General features: G+C 40.1%; 1 protein-coding gene across 1 annotated transcript in view; it reads left to right on the plus strand.

Annotated features, from left to right (window-relative positions):
- The first annotated feature begins 1,194 nt into the window (after positions 1–1,194).
- Iml1 (GATOR complex protein Iml1) overlaps positions 1,195–23,718 on the plus strand; it is a 40,551-nt gene continuing 18,027 nt past the window's right edge. Inside the window, 23 exon segments of the mRNA XM_080266731.1 lie at positions 1,195–1,299; positions 1,687–1,830; positions 2,387–2,556; positions 3,096–3,221; positions 3,608–3,748; positions 3,884–4,026; positions 4,834–5,021; positions 5,552–5,748; positions 6,215–6,351; positions 6,959–7,126; positions 7,389–7,524; positions 7,811–7,949; positions 8,380–8,489; positions 8,856–8,979; positions 9,705–10,016; positions 10,473–10,544; positions 10,761–10,925; positions 15,401–15,436; positions 20,241–20,455; positions 21,030–21,229; positions 21,610–21,787; positions 22,785–22,916; positions 23,562–23,642. Of these exon segments, the coding sequence (XP_080122857.1) occupies positions 1,257–1,299; positions 1,687–1,830; positions 2,387–2,556; positions 3,096–3,221; positions 3,608–3,748; positions 3,884–4,026; positions 4,834–5,021; positions 5,552–5,748; positions 6,215–6,351; positions 6,959–7,126; positions 7,389–7,524; positions 7,811–7,949; positions 8,380–8,489; positions 8,856–8,979; positions 9,705–10,016; positions 10,473–10,544; positions 10,761–10,925; positions 15,401–15,436; positions 20,241–20,455; positions 21,030–21,229; positions 21,610–21,787; positions 22,785–22,916; positions 23,562–23,642 (3,357 nt within the window). The 5' untranslated portion in view covers positions 1,195–1,256.

The following is a 23,718-nucleotide window of genomic DNA, read 5'->3' on the forward strand; positions in this document are numbered from 1 at the left end:
GTCGGAGTGTTTCATGAACCTTTAGAGACTCAGAGCAATTCGTTCAAAAGCCAGAAATTATGGCGAAAGATAAACTAATTTTCTTTTCAATATGCCTCAAATCGGAAAAATTACAGTGAAGGGTTACTCTTTTTTTTTTTTTTTCTGTTTTTATATGACAAAATCTGAAGAAGATTAACCACATGTTGTCTTTTTCACCCATGAACAGATTAAAAATTCAGAGGTGGTTTGGGAACATGTGATAAACTCCGGAACACTCAGGGATTAGAATAGATCCGGCCATGCTAATTTGCTAAAGCGAGCAGTTTTAAAAAGATGTTAACCCAATTTGAGGGAAAGGTTGACGGAGTTATCCTGACAAAACTTATCAGGTTTGAGTACAAGAGGTAAAAGATCAAAGCTACAAGGCAAGCTAATAATGGTTTACCTTACCTTGTGACCTTGATCTTTAACCTATTCAGGAAAAATCGTTGGTATCATCATGGACCACCCCGCATCACCTCCATCAAATCTAGTGTGTGGTCATATGCAGGGGTAATGGATACCAAAGTACTATTTAAAGTGCCAGTATGCAGTTTTCCCAATACCACTTTCTTTCTTTCTTTTTCTACTTAGGCTACGTATGGTACTGGGTGTCATCTTCAAAGTCTCCCATGAATCACCCACGCTTAGGAAACTCAATATTATCTCTAAATCTTCTTGCAGTCTTTGAAATCTTTGAAATATAAAACTAATCAGGCGATAAGTTTATGGACAATATTATGAACGACACAGATTGTAAGTCTTCTCACAATGGGATGAACATCGCAAACAGGTTGCAACTGGTGCATTACTGATTCAGTATCTTCTGACTTTGAAAATAGGAAAGATCGCGTTTTTACTCACTTTCCGAATGATCATATGTGTAAGATTAATATTCTCCTTGTAGCAACAATGAACACATTTCAAGTTATTGGAATGCACTGATGGGACAAGTTGCGAGTCCTTGATCACCAAGTTTGAAATTCCCTGTTAATTAAAGGGATAATTCGTTGAGTCACATATATCGCCACTCCCTGAAATGAAGCTTATTAGCAGCCGCAACACTCCAGTAAAAGCAAGAGGCATCATCTCATTTGAATAAGGGCAATGTAACAATAAAAACTGCATTTAATATTTTGGGGACGATACGAAAGATCCAAATTGTAGAGGGTGTTGGGTATGGTGTAAACAAAAAGCTGCGTGATGTGCTAGTTAGGCCTATAATTTCAACAGTCATGAATAAATTAAAGCTACAATACCATCAGAAGACCTACCGAGGTGAGTGGTTGTGTGTGACCAACAAAGAGTACATGTATTTCAATATAGACTGTATAATAACCATGTACAAATTTAATATTGTGATTTATGTGTACACTGCTGATCCACTAATATATTTGTTTTGAAGGGTGCTTGGGTGTATGATATTGGACTATCATGTTGTTTTTGCCATTTTGCTTTTCGTGGTGACTCAATGCTCGACTTTTGAAGGTAGTGTATGTCAAGGGGTCTCACTAATCTGAATGGCAAATGACACCGAATGACGAATCACAACGGTAAATGTAGATAATAACCACTCCTAACTGTCATATTATATCTAGGCCCAAAGTCTGGATGAACCTGGGGCCGCAAGAATAGCTACAATTTTTTTTTCTGTGTGTGTTTCAGATGAGGAGCTTTTGGTCAATATCCGAGAGTTGGGTCCAGAGGTGAAGGCAGGGGATGTGATTGAGATATATCACCCTGAGGATGACCTCCCCCGCCTCCTTCTCCAGGTACCCCATTTACTCGAGGATGTCGGTGTACAGAAAGGTGAGTTACTGGTACCATGTTTTTTTTTTTTGTTTTTTTTTCATATATTGGCAGTGAGGATTCAGACAGCCACAGTTCAGTATCAGTTGCAAAATTCAATACTTGCAAGATTCAGTAGCAACTTACTGGATGATGATAATGATGGTGATGATTTTATTTGCCAGATTCCATTAGCATTACTTACAGAGGGAAATACGGTTATGAGGCGATTTGTTTGTGGCCACCCCAAACGGGATTGAGGCGTCTGGCAATAGATAGATAGATAGATAGATAGATGATGATGATTATATTCTGCCATGGATACTGGTTATATTGATTATGGTGGAAATGATGATGATGATATTGATGATGATGATAGTAGTGATGACAATGATACTTCTTCCCAGACACCATTGGCATTGAATATAATGGAAAATAGGGAAGTGATGATGATAAAATTAATGATGATGATACTAATGATGGTGATAATACTAATGATCATGATATTAATGATGATGATGATACTAATGGTGATGATAACAGTGATGGTGATGACAGTGATGCTCTTCCACCGCAGACACCATCAGCATCGAGTACAGCATCGCCACAACATTCCAGCTGCGCAACTACAAGGATGTAATAGTGAACCGAGTCGAGCCCAAACATGTGGCTCTGGAAATGGTCGAGCTTACTTTCAAGGATCAGTATTTGGGACGATCTGACATGTGGAGGCTCAAGATGAATTTGGTAAGTGTAGGTGTGGTGGTGGTTGTGGTGTGTGGCATGGGATGTGGTGGTTGTGGTGTGTGGTATGGGATATGATGCTGTGGTGGAATGAAATGTGGTTGTGTGATGGATTGGGAGTAAGATGGTGTGGTGAAGTGGAGTGGGAGTAAGGTGGTGTGGTTTAATGGAAGTTACATGATGAGGTAGAGTGGAGTGAGGGTGAGATGGTGTGTTGGTGGCTGCATTATGACAATAAGGTTTGAGGTGGTGGTTGATATGGTGTGGTTGTGTGAGGTGGAGTGGTTGTTGATGATGATAAGGTGTTAAAAGGTGGGGTGGTTGTTGTGGTTGTGGTGTGGTGGAGGAAGATGGTGTGGTTGACAGTTGTTAGTGTGCTGTGAGTTGAGGTGGGGTGATTGTGGTATTGAAGTAGGGTGTGGAAAGTTTTTATGAAGAGTGTATTGATAGCAGTGATGAGGTGTTTAAAGATGATTATGGTGATGATGATTATGCTGTTGATAATGATGTTTCTGATTATAGTGATGATGATGGTGTTGCAGGTAAACTCAGTGGTGTACATCAACAAGAAGCTGGAGTTCTGTTATGGCAGTATCCGGTGCCAGGTGTACGAGATGTGGGCCCAGGGTGGCAAGGTGGCCTGTGGAGTGGTTACAGACGACACTAAGGTCAGGCATGGTGGTGGTAGTGGTAATATTATAGGTAGTTCTTGTCAAGATTTCTCTCACCATACCAAAATTATCCTATTCTCCTAAGTGAAACAAATACTGTGGCTGTATAAAACACATTAACATACATTACTGTACAAATATGGTGCTGGAGAGGGATGTATTTACATGGCGACACCACTGTAGCAAGGTAGCTCTGCCGCCTAATTATACAAACATCCTTTAGCTCCTTTCCTTTCCCCTAAAAGAAGGATGATAGAGTGACAGAGAGGGTAGGTTCAACCTGCAGTCCACTAGGTTCACGTTTCAGATGAACTTGGGGATATAAATACAGTATTATTATCATCAAAATATGTGATTTGATAAGAAACAATTTTACCGTACAGGTTGTGTACCGGTCATCAACAAGTATGGTTTACTTGTTCATTCAAATGAGCTCTGAGATGTGGGAGTTTGACATGTATGGTGACCTCTACTTTGAGAAGGCTGTCAATGGCTTTCTTTCTGAACTGTTTGCAAAGTGGAAGGTAAGTTTTTTTGTTTTTTTTAATCAGCATTTACCCCATCTGGATATTTATATAAATCCATATACCACTGTGGAATGTTTATATTAGTCTACTTACCACTATGAAGTGTTTATGTTATCCATTTTGCCACTGCAGAAGGAAGGCAGCAATCATGACGTGACAATTGTGTTGTTCTCCCGCACGTATTATAAAGCCTCCAGCATCGATGAATTCCCTTCATATATGCGGGAGTGTCTGCAGGAGGACTACAAAGGACGTTTCTATGAGGATTTTTATAGGTGGGGACTTAAAGAAAATACAGTTACATTGTACACATGGTAAAAAAATATCACACAGCTGATTTATTTTAGGTGTACACAGGGTAAAAAAACATCACGCAGGTTATCCATGAAATATTATGACGCCATGGACATTGAATGTAGCTATATTGGCAGTGTATTATGATGGGATTTGCTTGAAACATTATGAAAGATACTGAACCAACCCTGCATAATACATTTTTTTTATGTGTTCCTTATATATGTTTATGTGTAAATGTATGTATGTGCATGTGCATCGGTACTTACATGCAAGTAGGGCAAGGATGGCATTTGAACTGCTGGAAGCATTGTTAACATTTTAAGCTTGTAAGTGGTCTCCTGTAAACTGTACAGTATAATAGTTTGACAGTGGTAACTAGATGAAGGGAAAAAAAAAAAACAGTGTAGATTGAAAGGCTGCTAGGCCATTAGCAGGAGGATTCCAGTCTTGCTGTAGGTAACTGGTGCCACTTGACTCAGGTGTCTATCCCCTCTTTTTGGGTTTGCACGCAAAATAATCACCTAAGGTAACACCTAGGAAAGGTAGCTCTGGTAACCTGGTTGATGATGGGGCCATGTATCCCTGGATAGTTGGTAAATAGCCTGCCACATGCTTAAAGCCCTAACTTACAGAGATAAGTACTGTGGCCAGGCACATGACGGCATCTTCCCTCACCTTTACCTCTATGTTTTCCCTGCTATTCTGCCAGTATCCTTCCTTCTATTGCTTCCTCTTTACATCTCTTGTTTTTTCCTTTCTCCCTATTATTTTGTATTTTTATTCAGGGTGGTGGTACAAAATGAGCGTTATGAGGACTGGAGTGCCACCCTGACTCGCCTACGTCGGCTCTTCAACAACTACCTGCCCACTGTTCTTGACCACCACAGGCAGCCTGGCATATCTGTCCCTGAGGCAACAAACTCTTGTGCCTCCCAGGGAAACTTTTTGGAGGTGCTCAATATCTCGCTTAATGGTAAGGCTCCACGGGATCTACAGTAGAATAAGCTCTAAGGGCAAATTTTTGAAAATGCTTAATATTTTGCTTAACCCTTTCACTTCACTGATATATTCGTCCATTACACTTGCACCAGTACCTACAGACAAATTCAACTAGTAGGATAGGTCTCTCAGTAATGTTGGAGTAAATGAAGGTGATATATAACCCCTCTTGTTCACAAGTTCTGTTCAAAAGTGAAGAAACTCATCAGGTGATAGCAGAATAAAGTAGAACAGTATATGGAGGTTATAGTAGAATGAACTCTTAGGGCAACTTTCTGGAGGTGATTAACACTAATGATAAAAACATTAATGATAAGAGTAGGCAGGAAGTGTAGTTGAATTAAAAATGCTCCCAACAATTAAGCAGTGGAAATAAAGTACAACAAGACCCACTTTTATACTTTCTCTTTCCTTGTTTTTATAATTCTTCAAGTTCATTACCAGTGATTTCTAGTCCTCTTTATGCATTAATATCACACAAACATATAACCATGCCTCCATCAGTGTTTGAGAAGCACTACCTGGACCGGAGTTTTGACCGGACTGGCCAGGTGTCGGTGGTGATAACGGCTGGTGTTGGGGTGTTTGAGGTGGACCGAGAGCTGACCAACATCACCAAACAGCGCATCATTGACAACGGTGTGGGATCAGATTTGGTGTGCGTCGGGGAGCAGCCTCTTCATGCAGTGCCATTGTTAAAAGTAGGTGCTTGTGTTCATTGTGGTTGATGCTGTTACTCAGTAGTAACCCCATCAGTGTGGTGACTCTTTAAAAATTATGTTCTTGCCACCACCAGATGATTATGTAGAACTCAGGAGAGACCACCTTATTTATAGGGTATGGTGGAGACTGTTTCCCACTCATTCACTATGATTTGCCTTGCATTAGCCAAATAAAATTGTCAGAAGGTAGCAAGACTGAACTGCATGAAACAGTCTGAATAAAGAGGTTAAATAAAACAGCGTAGTTAGTTTTATCCATTCATAGGAGGTTATCCCCATGAATTGATTGATAAGGATTTCTGTGTATATATAACCCATTCAGATCTGCAGGTCTGTCTTAAGCTGGGTAAGACTGTTGGGCAATAGCAGTAATAATGTGCAAAAGACATCTTTGAACTTAAAGTGTACAGGTTTGTGTTGATGTGAACTTCCCTTCCTTATCCAGTTCCACAACAAGAAGGGCAGCCTGAATGCCGATGACTACAGCATGCCCCACACCTGGATCAACCTCAGCTTCTACTCCACCAGGAAGAAGGTCGGCTACGGCTCCTTTATCCCACGCATCAAGCTGCCCCCAGAGAGGTAGGTGGGATTTGGTGTGTGGCAGAACATCATTTGTGGTTAATAGTTTCTGAGTTCTTTGAAATTGCATAAATCTATTACAGTTAAACACTATCCTCATTTGATCATACTTTTTTTTTTTTTTTTTTTTTTTTTAACAGTACTGTGTTATTCTGTATCAGTATCAATCCAAATGAGGTCCACTGCAGAGCAAGACCTTCTTTGAGGGAGAATGATAGATAAAGTCAACAAGTTGAATGGGGAAAGCCATTGAGCCCAAGCTGATTTATTCACCCATTGTCCTGGAATGCAGGGCCGCTGCATCATCCAGGTTGCCACAGTTACCTCCTGTAGATGTTACACTAGGTTCTGATTTTACTTTCTGACCTACAAAGAGTGGATGGACACTAGAGACTTTAGACTACATTGTGAGGTGTGAAGTGACTAAAATCTGGAGGAATTCGTGATTGACATGTTCTGTACTTCCATGGGATTGTGATGATGATATTGATGAAGATTATGGGCAGGTTGATTATGATGTTAATGTGGGTTGGATGATGATGATGATAATGATGAAGGCAATTGGCTTAGGATGAAAATGATAATGCAGTTTTTCCTGTTTTTGTAGACCCAAGACTGGGGGAAGACAGGGCAATGATAGACTTAGCACCAGCATGAGCAAACCATGTGTCAACCCGACCCCTGCCTCACAGGAGACAGCCCTGCCCAACTCCATCTTTGACTATGATGCTTATGATGCACAGGTGTTTAAACTGCCAACCACACAGAATAATAAGTGAGTACAAAATCCATTGATGACGATGATGATATTCTCTTACTTGTATTTGTTCCCTTCCTCTTTATGATGTTCAGGTGTTTAAACTGCCTTTCACGTAAATTAACAAGTGAGTACAAAATCTTTTCGTGATAGTGAAGATGATGATGATGATAGTTCTGCTGCTCCCACCACACAATAACATGTGAGTACTGGGTTCACATTCAGATGAGCCTGCTGTTGCAATTACTGCTACTACAATGGGTTTTATTTTCTGTGTCAGGACGTACCGCAGCCTCCAGCGTGGGATGGGAAGAAAGAAGACCACCTCCCAGTCGTCAGCATCAGTGCAGCCCCTCACCAGGATCACACTCCAGCGCAAAATGTCAGACCCAGATGTGTACAGCAGTGTTGAGCAGGTGTGTGTGTATAGTAGTGTATTTAAGGACATTGTCCATATGTTTAGCAGTGTGTATGGCAGCTGTGTTTACATGTACAGTATAACAGTGTGTATAACAGTGTCAGGCAGGTTTTAGTTTAATATTTCCGGGGGTAGAAAAATCCTGAGGCTGTTATTGCTGATTTTGCTACTGGCCAGCTACCGTACTCTAGCCAGGAGACCATATACACCACAAGGTAGGTCTGGATGGTACTGTATTTGTTAATTTTCTTGTAAACCAGGTGGTGTTTTTGTTTCCCCACCAGGTCTCCTCCTCAGTGGGACCTCTGGGCACATCAGTAACCTCCACCTCTGTGTTTGACAAGTCCCCGGCCATCAACATCCCTGCGCGCATCACGGAGAACAAGACCTACTCCCAGTCCTTTGGGGCTCTCAATGTGGAAGGTGGGTTGAGGAAAGTTGGGTGAGCAAAATGGATGGATTCTTTACAAGATGATTTTAGTTCTTTTCCCTTAACTTGGCCCAGATTTTCACTCTTTTGTTCCTTATTTCATGTAGGTCATTGGCAGAAAAAGACAATACTGTACTACGATTCTACATAACTTCCATAGCGCTTCATTGTGACCAGCACAACATTCTAGTGATAGCCTGCTGGTACAACTTGTTATTTAAGATGGAGACGGTAATTTTAGGCCAGGTTAGAGGAAAAGATAATGGTTCTCTCAGTATCATGTTTTCTGCTTCCTTAATTTCATGATGATGATGATGATACTGATGATGATGATGGTAATAATAACAATGATGATGATAGTAATAATACCGGTAATAATGATGATGATGATGATGACTGTCCATACATTTCTTATCCCTACAGGAGTAAACCGAGCACGCAACCAGACATTGTACGAAGGAGAGGAGTTATCTCCCCCTCACTCGGGTAAGGTCGGGTCCAGCAGTGGCAATTCACCCAGCGATAACCCTCAGGTCAGTTGTTTTGCGATTATTCAGTCAGTAAAAATCATAAGTGGTGTTAGGGGTTAATTGGGCAGTATTTTGTTTTTGCATTCACCATACCGGTTTAGGGAACAGGAGTGCCCTCATAGTGAAGGGTTTACTTTTGACTGTATTTCTGTTATTCTGTGACTTATTTCAGCTTAACATAGAATCCTAGTAGTGAAGGCTTGATATTAATGTTTATGCAGCTGTTGATTTTATTCAGCTTTTGAAGAGATCTCATGTAGTTCAGGGCTTAATGTTATTATTATTCATGCTGCTATTAAGTGATTTTATTCAGTTTATAACACCTGTTGTAGTGAATGCCTTAATTTTAACTTTATATTACATCCGCAGCCACCCAAAAGAGGCGTCAACACTCACCGTGCGGGCCGGTCGCTCATCAACCCGTTTGACCCATCACACGTCACCATCAAGTTGACGTCAAACAGGCGTCGCTGGATCCACATCTTTCCTAAAGGTTTGTGGCTGGTTGTATTCTCATGGGCTAGGAGGCTCCCTCCCTCCCTCTCTTTTTTATTCAAGGAACCAAAGACCAGAAGTCTACAAGATTGTTCCCTCCAAGAGAAAAAAAAAACAAAATAACAGATACCCAGGTTTAAGATCTGTTCATTTTGAGATGCCAGGACACACTGTGTTTAAAAGACTGGTATCTCTCTGTACAAGTCTACTTTGCATATTAGTGGGAAATTAGATTAAGATAAAAAGAAAATTTAATTCCCCTTGTGAAATTTAGGGACCATAAAGAAGGCTATCATTGTCCAGAATAGCCTGTGGACTGGTACACTGGCTGCCAAAACACCTGATGGTGCTCTGCATATTATACTTTCATATTTAGTGTGTTTATCAATCACTTACTTTTTATAATGTAAATAATTTTCATAAATAATATACTGTACAGGAGAGTACTTAAATGTCATCATCATCATCATCATCATCCGGACCTCCATTCCCACCGTAGGGCAGGGTGAGGAGTAATATGCAAAATTAGTACAGTATTTAATATATATAATAGTAGAGAATAGGTACTAGGCAGCCTTTCTTCATAGTAATGGTGTTACTGGTGACTGATGTACATGGAGGTGATGATATTGCTAATGGTGGTAATGATGATGATGTTGATGATGCTAATGATGAATGATGATGTTAATCCTTATTAATTCTGTATTTACTTATGACCAACAGACCAAACTGGCGTATTGATCCAGCAGCATCACTACCAAGCGTCCAGCAGCCGAGTGCGAGAGGAACCGCCCTCAACCACCACTGCTACCACCACCACCACCACCATCACAAACAAAGAGGGGGACATTGAGCACTCCGCCATCCTCTCTTCCACCCCGTCCCATACCCCAAACCTCCCCTCCACCCCCACCAACACCCCACTCGCTCCCTCCACCCCCACTAACGTGTCCCACCTCTCGTCCACCCCTACCGTGGGCGGGGAGGTGCTGGGATACAGAGCACGAACTCTCACCACCCAACTTAGTCAGGAGAGTGAGTTCAACATTTTTACACCCCTCAGTCCAGTGACATTCTTTTCACATTGTTCTTACTGCATACAGACAATGTTCTTTGAATTTGGAGGAGACATCTGGTTGTGAAATGATTAATAAGATGTGCATTGGAGCCCTCCAGTCCAAAAAGTCTTTCCGATCCTCAGATAAGTCATCAAGTAGTAACAAGAATATAAAATGCATCATCATAGTGAAAGAGTTAACCCCCTCACCATGAATACATGTCATAACTAGACGAGCAATATTGAAATAAACTGATCTTGTGGTGTGACAGTAAAAGAGAAATATTCCACCATATTAAAGGAGTTAATAATTCTCGTACTTTTGTTTTTTCTTGGTGCTGGCCCCTACCAATCCCATTAGTTAGTAAGAAGCAGGGTCAGATAATGAGTGACCCTATTAGTGACTGTAGTAATTGTTGTTTCCTTTGCGTCAGGTGTCAACAGCCTAAGACGTGACACTTTACCTCGGAACTCCTCCCTCACTGGCTCCCTCACCTCAGTTGACAGTAAGTTCAAGTTTGATTTTGCAGCTTTTTGCAGGTTGCTCAGTAGCAGATAGGTATACTACTGCAACTTAGCATCTTTTGCATAGTACCTCTTCATGACTAGCATCATTTCTTAGTGTTATTCTATTGTTACTGCTCAGATTTTAGGCAGAGAGGTAGTTAACTGACCAAGTTCACTGAAGAGAGCATAACACAACATCCCATCTCCATCTATAGCAATGGGTCGAGGTGGCGGGACACCCCAGAAGAGTCGAGGCAGCGTTGGCAGTGTTGGTGGGGCCAGGATGGTGGCGGGGGGCGGGACAGGGAAGGCCAAGTGTCCCGCCACACTGCTGTGGGGTGCCACTGGGGAACAAGAGTGGACTGCTGCGCTTACCACAGGTACTGCTGGTTTAGGACATTACTGTACCTGTAATTGATTTCAGCCTTGATTTTGCGTGACTTGCTTTTTTATGCTGTTCAGTTAGCTGGTGTTGTATATTATTAAAATCAGCCAGTTCCATATTACCTCCTTGAAAGTGTGAAGGCCTGAGTTTTTTTTTTTTTTTTTTTTTAAATAAATGTGTCCAGTTCTGGGCATAGGCTTTACAGCCTGCTCTCAAGGCCCAGTAGTCCTCCTACGTACCACACACCTCTCTACATCTCACCACTTCGGCGCTAACACTCACCATCCATACTGAATACATGCTAGGGCTGCCTCATACAGGACTGGTGTGTTGGTATTAGCCGGGGTATTTTTATGACATGTCGGCGCTCTTCTGGTTGATCAGTAAAGTCTGATTTGATGATATTCAAATCCTTAAACTGTTCCCTGCCCCAGCGGGGATTTGAACCTGGGTCCGGTAGGACTGCAGGCCACCTCTCTACTGACTGAGCCACCGCCTCCAGTACATTTAAGGGTAGATGACCAAACTGTTCCCTTGATAGTGCATTGTTGAAGCGTTGCTGTGGGATCCATGGATAAGAAGGAGGTAATGTGGAATTGTCTTTTTATTTTTATTTTTCACAGTAAAGGAGCAGTACATCAACGACATGCTTGTATTATTACTTTCTCTTTCTCACTCACTCTCTCACTCATGGATGTTCTCATGCATTCACAGCTTCTTTCAAACTCTTGTCATCTTTTTTTGCCTTGTTGTTTATGCTTCTAAACCCTTCAGTACAAGAACTTATTCCTAATATGAGTGAAATTATCTGATGGCACCATGAATAAAAATAGCATCATCGTATTGCAAAGCTAAATGGAGAGCGTTTCTAGCCATTTTGTGATAAGAAATCCCTCCTTAGCTCTGTCAGGGTGCTGGAGATGGATGCCTTCATATGTTAGCTCTGATATCAAGGGGCTGCTCTGTCTGGTGATGCAAATGTCCCTCAGCTCCCTCTCAACCCCCAAAAGGAGGATGGTAGACTGCTGGAGAAGGGTAACTTTAGCCTGCAGTCTTCTACATCCTTATTTCAGATGAACCCAGGGCTACAACTGCACCCTCTTAGTGTAATTATTATTATTATTATTTTTTTCCTTCCTGCTACCTCAAACCGTTTTTTTTTAAGTTTTGGAGAGAAGTATTGAAAGGATTAGAGGAGGATAAATGAACTTGCTTTTGCAATGAGAATTCTCCTATAAACTACATATAATTGTCTTAAAGTAGCAATAATAAACTAGAATATACATTACCAGACTGATGGATTTAAATAAACTTGTATACAGTATCATGATTTTCAGAAGCAAGATTGAAGTAGAATAGATGATGCACTGAAGGGGTTAAGTTGTTTTCATCATATTGCCATTAATATTTACATGTCGATTCTTTTCAACCTTTACTAAGTTCCTTCTTGAGTGTTATTTTGAATGTGTAATTTTTTCCTGCTTACTGTAATTGGAAAATAATTGACATGGACACAATTTGTTTTTCCTTCAGAATTGTGGTCGCGTGTTTTACAAGCATATATTGTTGTTGTCATTATTGTTGTTATTATTATTATTATTATTATTATTATTATTTGTTTTTTATTATTTTTATTATTATTATTCATGGTAGTAGTGGTGGTAGTAGTAGTAGTAGTAGTAGTAGTAGTAATGGTGGTAGTAGAACTTTGTGAGATTTTCAGATGGTTACAAGTTCCGTCACTGCAGCCGTCCTTCATAATAATTTAATGTGTTTAGTGCTCATGAAATATTGTTGCATTTCAGTTTTTAACCAAAACATGTTTATTTTTGTTTTTGTTCGTCCTAGGTGCTGTGGGTAAATATAACATGTACTGTATTTTTTGTTCTTTTATGTAATTGGAGGCTACAAATTATCTGAGTTCATTCTAAGAGATGCTGTCAAATTAGTATGTGCATTCCTGTACATAATTGCACTCAACCAGGTCGTCATTTTAGATAACAGAATCATTCTTTTAATGAAAAGTAAGTTCTGGTGTTGAACATCATGAGTGTCTGTTAATTCATAGTGAAGCCAAGAAACCATTTACAACGCTGGGTGGTAACCATAAAACCAAACCATACGTGCTCCCTACGTGTCAACAAATGGGTTGGTGGGGGGTTAGTGCCCCTCCTCATAAAATTAATAACTCAAAGTCAAATGGTCACCCCTTACGGGATCATGGCGTCTGGCAATAGATAGATAGATAGAGATTAGTGCCAGAATGTATTGGCCTTTTCAGAACACTTAAGCTTTGGTGTTCAGTTTTTGGAGTGTTGGTTGATTGACATTGAGATAGATGTCAGAGTGTATTAATAATTTTACATTTGAATGTGTAAGATTTGATGTTGGACATTGGTGAGTGTATTTACAGTATTAGTGTTGAGATTAAAACTGATTGGTTGATTTTAACATGTAATTCAGACAATGTAACATCAGAGGTCATTGCTGCTGATGTGTGCAAAATTTATTAACCATTTCGTATTCGAGCATGTAATTTTTTGTGTTGGAGTTTGAAGTGTATTTATCATGCCATTTTCAAACACTTAAGTTTTTGTGTTGGAGTTTCTTGAGTGATGATTATTCTGAAATTGAGATGTTCTGGAATTTATTAATCATATTATAGTGGAATACTTAAAGTTTGATGCTAGAGTTGAAAATTGTTTACAGGATGACCCTTGGAATTTTTGAGAAGCTTCAGGAAACTGTTTTAGGGTTAATTTGGTTTTTAAAATGCTGAACCAACGTGGGTCCAGTTCTCAGCCATTACAGAGTGACAGTTACTGATGATCTTATGGACAAAAATTTTTCTCGTACACACCATTCTGAATTTAAATTATACTCGACCACAGCTCACACCGGTCCACACTTCCCCATGCTTTGCCACTGTAATCCTACTTTCTCTCATCCATAAGATCATCAGTAGTTGTAACTTTGTAATGTTTGGACACATGTTGATATAGCATTAATTACAGTACAGTAATCCCTCCACTATCCGATGTAATAGAGCCAAAGGCATGTCCGGAAAGTGGTCCCATCCGGAAAGTGGGCACCTGTCTGCTGGACTGGTACTTAAGGTCCCTAACCTAGCCTAACTTTGAAAGCCACCCAAATAACTCCCTACCGGACATGCATAGCACCTATTTAAACCTATTTAAGACGCTATTCACACCAATAATGGACATGAAGCATGAAATAAATGAAAAGGAACCAAAGAATGAGAAATCAGAAGTGATTGTACCTCAGCCAGGGTACTTACAGCACGTCTGTGGCCACCTTCTTAAGGCTTTGGCAGTGGTGAAAATGCACTTGAAGCACGTACAGTAATCCAGTGTTGTGCTTTACTTACAGTAATTCTTTGCACTGTGAGTTATAATTGCTTAACACTGCACATTGTTAATTGCACCACGCCAGTTTCAACCGCCAGTTTGCACTCCACAGTTAATTCTTTGCATTCTAAATTCTAATTTCTTAACACTGCACAACACTGTAAGTTCCCGTGTGGTCTACTGGCGAGGTATTGCAGTTTATTCACTGTTTATTAAAAAAAAAAAAAAAAGAGCACATGTGGCATCCACTGCGATAAGCATCCACTCGCGATCGAAGTTAAGCAGTAACTGTTGGAGTGTTGGTGACGGGGAAACAGAGTTGCCAGATCGCAACAGCCACATTGCCAAACTCCTCAATTTTCATTACCAAATTTAACTTTTCATTGCCAAATTTTTACAGCTAGCATTTATCCTTCACTAATTATATAAACAAGTAGAAATAAATGTAATCATTCTCCTTATAATTAACAGCATGTTGATTATTTTCATGCTATGTAGGCTAGCTGATTAATCAGAGAGAGCAGACAATCCACCATCTCCATCCTGTGTATACTCACACATGTGAAAAATCCATTTGGTAATACATTATTCTGATTCGTTACCAAATGAATTTTTCATTACCAAATTGGCCCACATTTGGTAATGAAAAATACCAAATAGCAACCCTGACAGGGGAGGGGGGAGGAAGGAAGGGGTAAAGGGGTGCATGGTGTAAACAGCTGTTCGGCGCCTCGCGGCAATTTAAAATAATGGGAGGGGAAAAAAAGTTTTTTTTTTTTTTTTTTTTTTTTTTTTTTTGTTTGAAGGTCCAGGTCCACAATGTCCGGTAAGTGGGGTGTCCGGAAAGTGGGTGTCCGGATAGTATAGGGATTACTGTACTCAAAATCAGCCCCCAAATAACTTGAAATTTGTCATATACAGAATCTTGAGTCACCCTGTATTTTGTGTATGATACTTGAGTGCCCCTTTTACCCCATGAATTCGTGATATTAATTCTTGTCCCACTCCTCTCCCCACCTCACCTCACGTGTGCCCGGTCCCCCTACCACCTAACCAGACCAGATACCAGCTCTCTCTCTCTCTTTTCTGATTTTCATGCCAGCGCCTGAGAAGAGGGATGTTGTCAGGACGAGTATAGGTTAGACTCTTTAATTTCGCCCAATTTTTTGACCACACTAACACCTGTAACATCCATTCTGAATTAAGATCATACTTGACTGCAACTCATTCCCTTCCACACCACCTCACTCTTCCTCACTCTAACTCCATTTTCTGTAATTATAGTCCCATTTTAAATTAGGATTATAGTTAAAAGTGATGGAGTTTGAGTGAGGGAGTATGGGAAGATGTGGAGGGTGTAAATATGGCTGAGTGTGATTTTAAATTGGAATGGACTAAATCTGTGACCTAATGGGGATGCACTTCTGCCACCTACCATACCACTTGAAATAATAATTGGCAGTTTGTTTTAGTTTTTTATTAGGATTTATTCTGTGTAGTTTGGAAGAGAAATGTAGTTATGTTATCAAAATTTAAGAATATGGAAGTGCTTGGAGTATTGGCTGTGTTCTTGTACGTTAAGCAGTATTATTATTGAATACACAAGTTACAGTGCAGTTTACTGACATTTTTTATAAACTCTTTCATGTTGCCAACTGCTATTAAAGTGAAATTGTATGCATTATTAACCCTTGCAATCTGGTGATGTATTTTTCAACTTATTTTCAAACTGCTGATGCGTTTTTCAGTTTATTCTTGCCACCACTGGACTACCTTATTCAGCTAAGAGAGGAGCTCTAGTAGTGAAGGGGTTAATGAAGGCTTTATCTGACCTCTCCAGTTCCAGGGGTTTCTCCAAAGCTGAATGAACTTGTATGGAGGTAGCAAGAATCAGCTAAAGAATATGATGTCAGATTGAAGGGCAGTCTCAGGCAACCCCTTGCAATGTGTAGGAACCTGAGAACTGTGCTCCTGTGTCTCTATATAGGTGGTAATAGAAAGTTACCGTTAAAAACTTCCCCATTACTGAATACCACACTGTGTTTTTTTTAGCAGACCACAGTGCCTGTATTTTTTTTTTCCTCTCTTGCAGCAAACATATAGTAGCAGGTTATCATGAAAGAGTGTATACTTATGGGAGAGTGTGATACATTATAGACACTAATTTTCAGATGTGAATTGTATTTGACATACAGTAAAATATTGTGGTACGTAAAATGCAAAGTTACTTAATCTATGAACTTTAAAATTTATTTGGCCTACAGTACATTATTATGGCCATCCTATGTACAGTCACCAAAAAAAAGTACCATTACCCATATATTCAGTAAGTTAAAACCTAATTAATGTTTCTCTGTATAATGCAGTGCAACTGGTGATTTTGAACTGACAGAAAAAAAAAATCAGGCTGATGTAACGTTACTGTACTAAACCTCCAAATGTTGGCTGACAATTTATGTATTTTACCTAGCAAACACCAGGCAGTTTTACATGCCATAGGGAAGCCTCTTACTGTCCAAAAGTTAAAAACTATCAACAAAATCTAAACAGTGGCTGATGATCTGTGCCTTTTTATTTTTATTTTATGCATATTTATAGTTAATGCTGTTATTATTACTCACCAGTATGAAAATACAGTACCCATCATCCAAAGGTTAATGAATGACAGTAGAATTGATATGGTTATTGAAATAAGATAGCCTGTTCAGTATTGTATGGCATAGTAAGCATACCTATCCCTTTTTTGTTGATTGTACAACATGGGAAGCTCTGATCGATGATAAGGAATTTAGTTGATTGACTATCTTATTTGTGAGAACGATCTCTTGCTCAAATTTCCCACTGTAAAGTGAACTGTACTGTAAGAAAAATGCAACAAAATTAGTAGTGTGTTTCCTGTGAGATGCAGAACTATTACGGTCTGACTGGCTCCTTGTTGTGCATTGTGTGGCCCTGTGATGGACGCCTCTCAGGACGCTTGGCGGGACTCTCACATAGTAAAATTACAGTTTCATGATTTTGGAAGGCTTTCTAGCACCTCTTCCTTGGTTGTTTATCTTGCTCATTATCCCTCCATATGCCTTTTTATGTATATGGATGGATAGATGGATGTATCTTTTTTATTACCAACAGACTGTAGATGGCATAAGTATCATATAAAAGAATGTTAACTTACCATATACTTAAATAATCTGGCAAGGAAGAGGTGCTACAAAGCCTCCTGAGCCAGTGAGAATATAACCTTTTTCTCTCTCTGGCTTGTGTCGTGTGTGACACCCCCATTTATTCAGCATATACAGTATATACTACACATGGTTACCTTGAATTTTCCAGTACTGTAGTTTATCGTTTTGTCAGTATTTGAGGAAGTATAATTTGGCTACTTATTCACTCACTTTAATAGGGGTTGACAGACACATCACAATGGTGGAATGTGCCTCATCTGCATTTAGTCTAGGAGTCTGGGATCTCTGCTTTTATATACTGTAGGGTGATGTTTTGGTGGTATTGTCACAACCTTACCTTTAACATTTACTTCAACTAGTCCTTGCCTCACTGATTACCACATTATGGAAGGATTAGCAGGTTTCCTAGTCCGTGGATATGGCTGGCTAATATCGTTTTGTACATTATTTATGCAGTGTATGGTGGTATTAGAATGATTGAAGTAACAGAAAAGGATGGCAAGGTGTAATAAGCAAAATAAATTTCTTATGAAAAGGTTTTAGAGAGCTTCTGTAATCAGCAAGAATACTGGCCTAGTCCCTGTTTTAAGCTGCATTTTTGGACATTATTTTACTATGTTTAATTTTCAAGATGCCTTTGGGACATTCATTTTTTAGCATGTCAAGTCCATGGCAAAAAAGAAGAAAGAAAAAAGTTCCAGTGCATAATATACAGCAGATTTAACAGCTTCCCTCAGTTAACAGTACTGGTTATGTATGATGTTTTTGAACACATCTCGGTCTTACAATGGTGACTTACTTGAAGGGCTTAACTGCCATAGCGGGTTCATTATGCACAGTCCTGGTGGAACACTGAATAGGTTTGTGGCAGGATACCGACTTGTTCATTTAGTGTTCATTTAGTTCATGTGTGTTGGTGATGGATGTCTTCATGTAGCAGCACTGATATAACTGTGTACAAATATCCATCTACCTCCTCCTTATCTCCCCAATAGAGGATGATTCCACTTGGTTCACATTTAGGTGAGTCTGGAACCATAACAACAACAAGAATTTAGTCCACTTGAGGAGTCATTTAAACTGAATGTTAAAGTTAAGGTTGCTAGAGTGTAGTAATCATTTCTCCTTGTGTGTCTGTGTGTGTATACTGTCTGTGTGTGTGCATTTGTGTGTTCATATAAATTTGTGTTTATCTTTTGGTTATATGTAGTCATTTTTCCAAGCAACTGTGTATGTAGATTTGCTTGTCATTTTGCTGGGTTTGGCTGGCATGGGAGCTTCAGTTCTTGGCTGATTTCAAAATGTAGTATAGAATTGGTTAGAAAATAAGGTCTGTTAGATTAATTACAAATTATGTATACCAAGTAATGCCATACTGTTGTTTTTGTGTAGAGTTTAAAGTAGGAAGCTATGGAATACAGAGTCATATTCACTGTTGTTGCAGAGAGTGCATTGCCTCGACTCCCATTCCCTTGGTCCAGACACTCTCTTTGTATCTAGTTCTCATCTCCATACTGTAAATCAATCAGTAAGTTCACAAAGAACTTTCCTGGGTACACAGTTGTCTTTTAATGTCTCTCCCACTTCCTGAAAAGAGGATGGTAGGCTGCAGCATTGGCACAAAGCTATTTTCCCAGAGACATACTCCATTTTGCTCTAATAAGGGACTATTTACTGAGTGTCCCAGTTACTAGCCAGAGACATAATAGCTGATCTAAATCACCCACAATAACACATGTAGCCTGCCTACAACATGCACATTACACACAGATACTGTTCAGTCAGACTGAACCTCTGCAAAGATGACAGAATCATCATTTGTGTTTATGATTATTGTGATAGTCTCAGGAATTCAGTATATGCATTTTTACATGTAGTTAATTTTTAAGGTACATAATACAGTACCTCACATCTTACATCGCATAGTTGCAGAAACACAGGTATGTCTGCATATACTGAACACACATGTAATGTAATGTAATGTAATGTTTTACATTGTTCTGACAGTTCCCCCAATTCCAGACCTTTAGGTAGTTATGTTTCTATCAGTCCTTTCTTGTTTGGGATCATTGCTTTATTGTCTTTGTATTATCGATTCAGTTTGAACCATTTCTTGTATTGTTTTTGCAGTCCTTCTTTTATCTTATTTTCATCTGTTCAATGGTTTTATTGTGTTGTTTTACCTTCCTCGTACTTCTGTTTGGTTCCTTATTAATTTGTTGAATCCACTGATGTGCAGTCTCCAGGTGTAGGATAGACTCATCAAACAGTATATCTAACCCTTTCAGTTCAAAAAGTCTGTCCTAAGTTGAGTAGATGTCAGGGGATGACAAGGATATAAAAAAAAGAAATGGCTCATTTGTCTATAATAACCCTTCCTCCATCCAGTACAGACCATTTATATAGATTGTTTTTTGTGCGTTAACCATTTCGCCCACATATTCCTTTATACATTACTAATGAGATATATTTGCACACAATGTTCCCTGGGTTAAGTTTTATATACAGATCTTCCTTTATTCAGCAATGACCAAATATAAGATCATTTTCCATGGGTTTGTGTCTGTAATAGTCCCTCCTCTGTATAGTAATATCCATACTGTGTAGATAATTTTCCATGGGTAGACCATTACTCATGTTTTCCTTCATTCAGTACAGTACAAATCAAATACAGTATCTGTAATTAGTAGATCCATTTCCATGGGTTAAGCGTATCACCTGGCTCCTTCCCTCGTTAATCCACCCCTTGCCTCTAAGGTGTGGACTGGAAGAGCCTAACCTTACCCGCCTGTCTGCCCATCACCACCGACTACTTCCCTGAGGACCAGTCTCTCCACAACGACTATGTGGTGGCCGACTACAACCTTCTGGCTGATGTCATGGAAGAGTGTGCCCGTCCGTCTCTCCCTTCCCGCCGCCCCTTCACCACCCAGATGGTCTTCCTTGAGCTGGTGTCTCAGCGGCTGGCCCAGGTGTGAGGGACATGAGGTTTATGATGTTAGATTGTGCTCTGCTGTATATTTGTTATGTTATCTTCTACTCTAAGTTTGTATCAGTGTATCTATCTGTATATTATTTCTGTCTTTCTCTGTCTGTCTTTATACTGTATGTTTATCAGTCTTTCTGTCTGTTTATCTGTCTGTGTGTCTGTCTGTATATTAAACTGTCAATCTGTATCATTTGTCTCTGTGTCTCTTTTTGTATTTATCTGACTGTTTATATCTGTCAGTTTGCCTGTGTATTTGTCTACCTATTTGTTGTTCTTGTTAATGCCTTGCCCCCTCCCAGGAACTACACAACAGAGAGTGGTAGTGATGGACGTCTCCAAACTTCTGTGTCTATACACATCCCTGCTGCCATCTCAGACACTCCTAATCCCATTACCATCTTGTTACATACACTTTATTACATCACCATTTTGCATTTCTGTGTACATTCTTTGGATCTTTAGCTGTAATGTCCAGATAAATGTAAGGTCCAGATATATTTTTCTCCATTTATCTCCCAGTGCTTGTGCCCGTATGATCCATGTTTGTGGTGTATTAGGGTTTCCAGATGATCATGCTTGGTGATGGTGGTGGTGAGTGCCCGGGTGGGTGTGGCAGGTACATCGGTGTAGGGTCCCTCATGCGGTCGCGTCACCCACCCGAGGAGGACACGCAGGAGTACCGCCTCTCCATTGGACGCATATTCCACAAGATCCTCCTCTGTGGATCCACCATCACCGTTACCATATACCGCCCTAGGTCAGTTTGAAGTTGAGCCAGGTCATTCTTGTTCTGTACTACCATTGTTTCTGCTGCCATCAGGCAGGTCAAGATTATATCAGATCATATCAGGCTGGAGTAAAAAGGGAATGAACACATGTATTGTGCCCCATTAAATAAACATTGTTTGTTATAGCTCACGAAAGTTCGGTGGGCTCTGAGGCGTTTCTTAAATCCGGAATCCGTTAAATTGAGGTTTGTTATAGCAAGAGTCTACATTTTCATCAGTAATACAGCATAGAAAAGGATACTGACAGGTGATGTACAGACTAAGAGGTGCTTTAAAGTGTCTTGTGCCTCCTAGAATACTCATATAAACCAGACCCTGTGCAAAATAAAATAAACTCCCTCTCCCACAGACACCCGTACCCGCAGTTGAAGCGCAGTTACAAGTACCGCTTCAAGGCCCCCTTCATGAGCAGCTACGAGGTGTCCTGGGTGGAGTTCCGCACCGAGCGCCTCGAGACCTACATGTGGAACCACCTGGACAACTACATTTGCTTCAGAGGGGAGTCCATTGATTACCCACTCACTGAGGTGGGTGGAGGGGGGATTTGTTCTCTCTCTCTCTCTCTCTCTCTTAGGCTTGTATAGACTGTCCTTGTTGTCACTCTTTTCTTTTTCTTTTTCATTTCTCCCTTTTTTTTAAATTCATTTTTTGCTGATAAGTGCACAGTAATTGACCAGAAAAAATATTTATTAAGCTCCATTGCTACCTTCAGTGCTGATTTGCCTATTCCCCTCAGTATACAATACCAGTTGTATGGAACACGTGTGATATTTTGATACAATATATATCGTCATCATCATCATCCAGACCTTCTTTCCCACCCTAGGGCAAGGTGAGGAGTAGCAACATCCAGACAGCCCAATTTTGCCCGATCCAATGGGCCACGCTTCCATTCAATCATCATTCAAGCCCCCGGAGTCCTGGCTCTCACTGCCGAATAATGAGGACTTGTGTATTTTTTAAAGCTGAGAGTGCAACATTGTGAAGAAGACACCAATTTTAGATGATAATTTGTGAAGCATGTGATGATTGTGGAACATGTCTGACTTTCCTGTTACTTGTATCACTGCAAACTGCACACTGTCATGTGGCATGCAGACTAATCACATTCATCAGTCACATTTGTACTTTAAGTGACCAAAAAAAATAAAGGCATGCTTCCTTATTTTGCAAATGTGGTTATAAGAATATGGAGCTTGAGAGACTGACTAGGAGAGTGTGAGTGAGGAGGAGGGGAAGTGGAGGAAGTGGAGACCAAGGATGAGTTAGAGAGATGGGGTAGGATGAGTTAGAGAGATGGGGTGGAGCAGTGTAAGAGTAATGATAGTGCAAATTGAAGATAGGGCAGCCTGATGGTAGAAGACAGGGTGACACAGAGGTGATTTGTTTGTGGTCAGCCCCACAGGGATTAAAGTGCCTGGCTATAGGTAGATAGACAGATAGATACTGTAGACTGGTAGATAGATAGACATAAGTAGATAAAATATCCATCATTGTCTACATCCATTCATGTTTATTCTGCAGTCACTGAAGTTCTGGCGTTTCCGAGTGCTGCTGGTTCCTGACTGCCACCGAACGGCCACACGCACCGTCCAAGAAGGCACCGATGACACTACCGCAGATGTGTACACCACACCCACTCTAGAGGAGCAGCAGGTAGGTGGGGGAGGAAGGGGGAGAAGAAGTAAACTCAGTAATTATTATTATTATTATTATGAGCTGCATTGTCATTATCTTCATCATCATCTTCTTCATCATGATCATTATCCTTTTCATCATCATTATCTTCATCATCATCTTCTTCATCATGATCATTATCATTTTCATCATCATTATCTTCATCATCATCTTCTTCATCATGATCATTATCATTTTCATCATCATTATCATCATCATCACCATTAATTATCATCATTGTAACCCAGAATTCCACAAATAAATGGATGTACGACCCATTCCATAAAACACTCTGTTGATGGATTTCTTGTTTCCATTTGTGGACCCTTGTGATGCAGTGTATTAATAGGAAACTAGGATGGGATTGCAGTGATGACAAAGTTTTTTATTGTAGTCTGTGGGTGCTGAGGATTTTAATCAGCAGAATATACTTCTTACATCAACCCAGGAGCCAGAATATAATTCTTAGATAAAGAAATGAAACTGTGTTGTGGCAAGAAGGAGAGCATATTCCAAAAACAGACAATTCCTTGAAGGATATACTTATTAGGAACAAACAGGCATAGTATGTAATTAGAAATGTGGATATTTCTTGACCTCCTGTCCTTTTGCTCCTCACCTCAGGCCACCATAGAAGGGTTCCTGAGGTTCATGGAGATGACGGTACACAGACTCAAGCGGCCGGCCAATGCCCGCAAGTCCAGGGTGAGTCTGTCATACCACTAGGCTGGCCCCTTGCCAGTTTGGGGGCATTTCTGTCACTGAGGCCCACCAGTGTTTA

Source organism: Coenobita brevimanus, chromosome 21 (genome assembly GCF_032717465.1).
Source record: "Coenobita brevimanus isolate Jiangsu-jjx chromosome 21, ASM3271746v2, whole genome shotgun sequence".
Lineage (NCBI taxonomy): Eukaryota > Metazoa > Arthropoda > Malacostraca > Decapoda > Coenobitidae > Coenobita > Coenobita brevimanus.